The following is a 7,505-nucleotide window of genomic DNA, read 5'->3' as shown; positions in this document are numbered from 1 at the left end:
AACACCCCCCCCCCCCCCCCCCCCCCATTTTCTGCACTGCAATACACATGTACTAATCCTATACACACACTCACACGGACAGAATATGAGAAAAGAAAACAACAAATACACACCAAAAAATACAAGCTACAACACACATTAGCCAAAACCCACTCAAACAATCAACAGCCAACGCAATAAGCAAGAACACAACAACACAAAAAGAACTTACCCATACTACAACCCACTCACGTAGAAGAGAAAAAAAAATACTCATTTTATTTTATTCTTCTTTCAAACAGTAACCATATATTCACATATTTTCTTCCTTTCTTATCACTATTTTCACATAAACTAATACATATACCGCCACATATAGCCTATAAAAGATTTATGGGTATTTTAATTGAGCTTCGGTCAAGATTTTGCGGTATTCAATTTTGTCTTAACTCTTTAATTTATTTATGGAATTTGATGTAATTAATTCTGTGATATTTTCTTTTATAGTTTTGCTTCATTCATAATTTGATTGAAATGAATATTGACATCTTGAGTTTATTTTGAGAGTTGAAATAAATTGCTCATATGATTAGGCATCTTCAGTTATATTTATGTTATTTCTAAAAGAAAAATCCTATTATATGTAAGAATTTTATTTTTTGTTGTTTTTCAATTATGTTGTGCCCAAGCTACTATTTTTATGACATTGTTGTAGCTTAATGTTGATGTCAATTGCCTATTTTAATTTACATATTTTTTGGATAAATGAATCATTGCCCAATAAACAAACAAATGAGTGATGTTATTGAACTTGAATTTACTTTATTTTGGGTTGGTTGAATCCTTTGATATGTGAAATAATTTAATTAAAATATCATTGATTAATATAATAATGGAACAAAAAGAGTAGTTGTCTTCAATTCACAAAAGATAAGAGTAATTTTTTTAAATATTAAATGAGTTATAGGCACGTTAAAAATATTTATTTCAATTAAGAATGTGGTTACACATTTATTTTTTTAAGACATCAAAAGAAACTTAAGAATGCGGTGGCGCACCTTGCCCAAATTATTTTAATAACTAACTTTCATTAATTTATATCAAGAGGTGTAAACAAAGATTATTAGGTGTGACACACTCGAGAGAATAAAACAGTTATGCTTCGAAGCTATTAAATATCAAAATCAAGAATGCAATTACGCATTCAGGTTGAGACCAAATAAAAGTTCAACAATAAAAGTGTGAATAAGTCATGGTATGAAATAATATATCCAAAAATATTTTAAAGTAAGTATAAGTTAATAAAAACGATCATGCTAGAATCACGGGACTTGAGGGATGCCTAATATCTTCCCCTCGGTCAATATAATTTCTTACCTGAATTTCTAGTTCGTAGACCAAAATAAAGAGTCATTCCTTTTGATTAGGGATTAAAAAGAAAAAGGTGATTTGAAACATCATAACTCAATTCCAAATGTCAACTCTGAAAAAATAAAATAATTTGTAATCAATACGGTCACTTAAATTGAAAAAATACTCATTTTGCAGTTGAAAAAGGGGTGTGACATCTCGGATAAAAATCCTCGAAAAAAAAAGGGGCAATCATAACTTATTTAGATAGTGATTATTAATCTCACAACAAAATATTATGAACTTATGAGTGAAACAATAAATTAAGTGATATTATAATTTAATCCCGGAGCAAACAGCCTGTTAACCTTTTTAGGTAAACAAACCCACACAAAATAGAGCCCTTCTTGCCAGAAATCTACGACTGTATTTCAGCAAATGGAATGTTGGGTACCATTGTTTCAGATATTCTTGAATTCCCCTTGTCCAGAAACCGAAGCATCTCTCTGGTTACAACAATCTTTCAACCAGCCTGAGGCCACCGCCATTTCAACGACCTCCTTCCTCTCACTGCTCACCAGACCCACCGAGATCACCATTACCGGTTCTCCTTCTCCATCTCACACAAAACGGTAATATTGAATTCGCACTGCCTTATCTTTACTTCATTTTACCTTAATAGCTTAAAATTGAGGTATACTTGTTAATTGAAATTGAACATGGATGAATTGTTAGTTACATGATGTAAAATTTGGAGTTATGCTTGATTGGCAGGGTTGTGTGGATACAGACTCTACCAAATGCTGTTCAAGCTCGCATTTTGTCATTTCTTCTTTATGATTGCCAGAGATTTTGTGAAACAGACTTGTGTCAGCTTGCGGAAACTATGTTGAAGGAAGGGAAAGAGCTTGATTTTTGGGTTAAGCGGGCTGCACATCAGCTGCTTGACGTTGTGTCTAGGTCAACTCATGAATGGTTGTCCTGCTTGAACTTGGATTCTGAAGAAGAACAAATGGAGGATGAGTTTAGGTCATTACCAGATTTCCTTAAGAAGGATGATGTCAATGACACTGATTTGATGCTTCCCTGGCTGCCTATATCACAGAAACAGTTCAACTTGGCAAGGCAATACAATAGTTGTGGTGAAAATGATGATCATATGACTGAATTTGAGGAGGATAAACGAGAAATTGTGGATGAAATCATTGAGGAGGTTGATGAAGAAGTGATTAAGGAGGTAGATGAATACTTGAACCCTCAAGTTGAGGAAATGGCTGAGCGTTTGAAAGACTCGTTGTTGTCTCTTCAGTCTACTGCTAAGGCTGTAGAATTGGCTGGGGAAATTCGGCAACTTTGTAAAGGAGGAGGTCAGTCTTTGGCTATTTTGGGTATCGTTGAACCTTGGAGAGCTGATGATGAGACAGCTGCAGTTTTGGTGTCCAATCTTCTAGATGGGAATGAAGATGAACTTGGTTGGCCCAGTCACGTTCTTTGCTCTGTTATTCTTCCCAAGCTGTTGGTTTTGAAAGAACCAGCTTCTCGTGTATTACTAACGGCAACGTTAGAGTACTCTAAGGTTCATCAGAGAGCTTCAGAGTATGCGCTGCTATTGCCGATGATACTTAGAATGGATGGCATAAATAGCCCTATTTGTGATGTAATAACAAGGATAGTTAGAGAATCTTTGCACCCAGGCCATGTTTCTTCCTTCTGCCAGAAACTTCTCAGTGACGAGGACAATCTGAAGAAATTTATCTGCCTTCCCTATCATCAATGCTTAATTGGCAATAAATTGGTATGGACAGAATCATTGTTCAATTTGATGCAAAATATCCTAAATCATAACATTCATTTGACTCAGGACTCAGTTGATAGACTCATTCAGCATGCTTGGGAATCTGCTCACAGGTTTTCAAAGTCTTTGAAATTTGGAAACTTTTTATTATGTTTTGTCACCAAATGTTCTCCTATGTTGAAGTCCCAAAAGACCTTACTCATAGAAGCCACTCAGCATACTAATACTCTGGTGACCAAATCTGTGTTGTCAAAATTGTCTAGTTTGTAAGAGGCTCTATACCTTGTAAACCAAAGAGCTTTGTAAATACATTATTGTTCTTTAACTCAGACCATCTTTTTGGACCTAGTTTCCGTAGGAAGCTACTATGACAATTTCAAACAGGTTTGCTGGGGAATTATCCTGATTCTTAATACAGATGGTGTTTCTTAATAGTTTTTACTGAATCAGAATGCTGTGTTTGTGAATTGTATTTCTTCCCTGAGGGCCAGTGACGCATGGTTCAAAAGTTGGTGAATAATGGGCTCACTGCTCGACTCTTTCTTTCTAAAATATCAGGATTTTATCTGCAGCAGGGTTCAAACCTGTGACATGCGCTGCTCCCACATTTCACCCTGTACTTCTTGATACTAAACCAAAGCTAATAGTAATTATCATGATATTAATACCCTTGTGTCATGCAATACAAGAGAAATGTTCTTTCTTGTATTGGGTTTGTGTGGATTAGAAAAACTGAGGATGGATGTTGAACAATTTGGGCAACATAAGGACATGTGAAAGTGTTTTAGAAACCCTTCATCTCTCTCTCTTCCATTCCCATTTTGTGTACCTTATTATATTTATTTGATAATGCGTTCCTTCAATTTATTTCAGGAAGGTTTGGGTGTACATCAGTCTAAACATAAGTAATTTAAAATAGGCAGAATGGTCTGATAGGCCCTTATATTTGGGTCGGATGGTAAACTTCCTTCTACTTGTGATTTTGTCAATTGAACACTTGAACTCAATGAAACACAATATTTTAAACCCTTTTCTCATTTGATCAGATATGTGTAATACAACCAAATACGCATGGAATCCGTGTCATTTTTTAATGACACAAATAATATTTTTTTTTAAAATGCTATTTTTTCTCTCATTGTACCTCCTTTCCCCATCCCCTTTCATTTTCTTCTGGTCACCCCCAATCCAAACCCACGCCCAACTCCCACCTTTTTCCATCTTCCTTACCTCAGAAACTTCCTTAAGCACAAAAATTCACCAACTGCCATAGCTTGAGACTTGGATGTTCTCATTTGGCAAATCTCTAAAAAAGATGAAATTCCTCCTCTTGACCCAATTGCTCTTGCATTATTTTTTGTAGAACCCACTGCTTGCAAAGCTATGCATGAATTTTCCTTCCCCAGAACACTCCCAAATTCAAGAACCCTTTGAAGATTGTTGAGAATACACAAACCTTCAGCGATCATAACATGTTTTCTTGAAGCAACCGTGGAGATTTTAGCAATGGCGGTTACAGTTTTCTCCTTGATCTCCAGCGAAGAGCTAGAATCGAGTAAACAGACCAGCACCGGAACAATTCCTTGAGCTACAACAATCAATACATTCTTGTCATCTTGCTGTAACAACCCAAGCAATAAGTCCAACACTGAGTTCTTCTACTCAGTCGTCCCGATCCGTCCCGATCTGAAGCTGAGTTATCAGATTCCTCGATTCAACCCGTATAGTCTTGTGATTTGAGCTTTCAGTTTTAGAGAGAAGTTTTCAATTTGAATCTTCAAACTAAAAGCTCAAATCATGTAACCCGTTTTTTATTCGAAGACAAAAGAATCAGCCCAGAGAAGCATTCAAACAAAAAATGGATTTAAAATTTATTTCTTTTTGATTTCAAATAACCCAGTTCTTATTTGAGCTTTCAATGAGAGAAATTTTCTTCTTCTTTCCAATTTGTATGTTTGTTGTGGGATGCTTGAAGAACAAGTAATTTCCTTTAAAATGGGGTGAGATTACAAAAAGAATAGTGGAAACCTATGGGTGGAGGCGACCTAAATTTTTTTTCTACAAGAAATGAGAAGAAGAAGGGGTATTACTACTTTTTCTTTTACATTTTTTTTCCTAATTATGTGTATTTTTAATGAAAAGCTATGTTGCTCGGACTCTTCATAAATGTCAGTGGGTGTGTGTCAGATTCTCCAAAAGTAGTGTATTTTTAGAGAATCCGACATAGATGCGGCATCTAAAGTGAAGAATCTGCACAACTTAGATGAAAAGTATCAATTCACGCTCTTAATCCGCATGTACATCACACATTTTTCCAACTCATCAATTTTATTGCCACATAAGTTTGATCAATGGTCAGAGGTGTTTAAAATATTGTGTTTCATTGAGTTTAAGTGTTCAGTTGACAAAGTCATAAGTAGAAGGGTCCACTTTACAATCCAACCCAAGTATAAGGACCTACCAGACCATTTCGCCTTTAAAATATAAGGAGTTGGCAATGGGTCTTCAGGGGGAATTTGTCTTTGACTCTGCATATGGTGCTGTCTCACTCTTATTAGATAATCATATTCAGACTATACATATTATTCTTCATTGAAGATTGTTATCCTCACAGCGAAAGGTAGTGGATAATCATCAATCAGCCAAGGGTAGTCATCAATCAGCCACTACCAAGACATGCTCTGTGGATCAGTTAGTTTTTCTTTTATAGCTACAAACCAAAACATTGATCAACTTATTTTTCTTTTTCTCTATAAGAGTCATTGGTCTATGTATAACAGCTTTTCAAAGCAATCCTAACTTTAACCTTAAAACTTTTAGTGCAATCTTACATGGTAAAGGAAGCTTATATACATCAGCTTCTCTTGTACTTCAACCCAAAGAATGCCCAAAATGAAAAAGAGAAAAAAGGGGAAAAGGTATCACTGAAATTATAAGTAACAGATACATAAACTTGGAAAGAATAATCCTTCTTTCTCAAGGTGAAGTCTTCAATGCCCATTGGCCAATGTTTTCGCAGACTCAAATCTAGGGCCTTTTTCAGCAAATTTGGTTTTGGAATAGAGATTCAGATAATCTTGAAAGCGGAGGTGACAGGGATATAAGAGCTTTGGCGCTGGAGAAATGATGGCCTCACCAGCAGGGTTGTAAAAGGTGGCAATGGAAAGTCTATTCCCATCCTTTTCAGCCATCACTCGGTGTCGAATACTCTTATACATCCCGTTGCTCAAAATTTCGATTTGATCACCGATGTTTACAAAAAGTCTGTTGTTCTTTGATGGTGGAATGTTCACCCAATGTCCATCTTTGAAGAATTCCAGACCCGGAACTTGTTCGTCTTGGAGTAAGAGAATGATACCACCAGCATCTGTGTGCTCGCGCAATCCCCTGACCAAATCAGGGCGAGGACATTGAGGATATATCGCTACTTTTGTTCCAACAGAAGGACCCTTGCTGCCTGAAAATGCTTCTTTGATGCAACTCTTCTCTAGGCCAAGGTTCTCACACATTAGTTCTGAAAGATTTTCTGCAAGTTCGATCAGCTGATCAATATAGTCATCTACTGCTTTGCTGCACGCAACATACTTCAAATGTGAAATTCAATAATAATGAAATATTCTTAGTGCAGGACATCGGTAAGTTGTACGTCTGTGCTCATTAATTCTAGCATATTTATTGAATTGTTGAAGCTTTATGCTGTGGTGTTGGTGACTTACCAAAGTTCCTTTGAGAGACCTTGAATCTCATAGATGTTGGAAGTTGGACGATGCCAAACAAAGAATGTGCTTTCCCAGTCTGTGTTGCTGATGTTTCCTTTCTTCTCTAAACTCATAGGTAGCTCTGATTCATAAAATCGCTTCTTCATGTTGGCTTCGTAGTGCTGATTCACGAGCTGCTTCACATTGTCCATCAAGTAAGTGTCAATTCCATGATTCTCTATCTGCATTAGTTTCTTATCAATATTAGCATCTTATCAAAAGTGCTTAGTACTACTTAAAAAACAGAATTATACATGCGTTCATTCATTACCATAAAAAAGCCCCATTTTTCACAAGCCTGATGGAGTAGTGACATGGTTGCACTTCTCTCCTCACCTTCAAGCTTACTGAAGTCGATAACCGGAATCTCCATCTTCTTCTGTTTTTTTTAAGTTCAGTATGAAGAAAAGGAAGGCAATTGCCGGACTATATATAGCCGTAGTAGTAGAATATTATTTACATGGTGGGACAATTTTATTTTTCTTTTTAAAAAAAAAGCAGTTAGATTTGAATATCAGGTAGTTGCAGTTGTAACTTAATTAATTACCTCTTTTGAAGGAGAAAGGATCGGAATAGTAGTGAGTCCAAATTCACTTCATATCAAGAGCCATGTGATTGGTTCT

At 36.0% G+C, this 7,505-nt stretch overlaps 3 protein-coding genes across 3 annotated transcripts; 1 reads left to right on the top strand and 2 right to left on the bottom strand.

Annotated features, from left to right (window-relative positions):
* The first annotated feature begins 1,693 nt into the window (after positions 1-1,693).
* LOC102597922 (uncharacterized) lies at positions 1,694-3,570 on the top strand. Its single transcript, XM_006361763.2, has 2 exons — positions 1,694-1,961; positions 2,104-3,570. The coding sequence occupies exons 1-2, from the start codon at positions 1,768-1,770 to the stop codon at positions 3,392-3,394; spliced, it is 1,485 nt and encodes a 494-aa protein (XP_006361825.1). The 5' UTR covers positions 1,694-1,767; the 3' UTR covers positions 3,395-3,570.
* Positions 3,571-4,350: 780 nt separating this feature from the next.
* On the bottom strand, positions 4,351-5,887 carry LOC107063520 (uncharacterized). Its single transcript, XM_015315482.1, has 2 exons — positions 5,843-5,887; positions 4,351-4,743 (listed from the first exon to the last, which is right to left on the bottom strand). Exons 1-2 carry the CDS (start codon positions 5,885-5,887, stop codon positions 4,351-4,353), a joined length of 438 nt encoding a protein of 145 aa, XP_015170968.1.
* Positions 5,888-5,905: 18 nt separating this feature from the next.
* On the bottom strand, positions 5,906-7,260 carry LOC102577542 (ACC oxidase). The gene is given in 3 exon segments (NM_001288220.2): positions 5,906-6,694; positions 6,841-7,064; positions 7,154-7,260. Coding segments are annotated over 3 exon segments (906 nt in total). The 5' UTR covers positions 7,256-7,260; the 3' UTR covers positions 5,906-6,114.
* Positions 7,261-7,505: the final 245 nt, after the last annotated feature.

The sequence above is a fragment of the Solanum tuberosum genome, unplaced genomic scaffold (genome assembly GCF_000226075.1).
Source record: "Solanum tuberosum cultivar DM 1-3 516 R44 unplaced genomic scaffold, SolTub_3.0 scf00372, whole genome shotgun sequence".
In the NCBI taxonomy this organism is placed as follows: domain Eukaryota; kingdom Viridiplantae; phylum Streptophyta; class Magnoliopsida; order Solanales; family Solanaceae; genus Solanum; species Solanum tuberosum.
The sequence above is the reverse complement of the archived record's forward strand: the minus strand, read 5'-3'. Positions and strand labels throughout refer to the sequence as shown.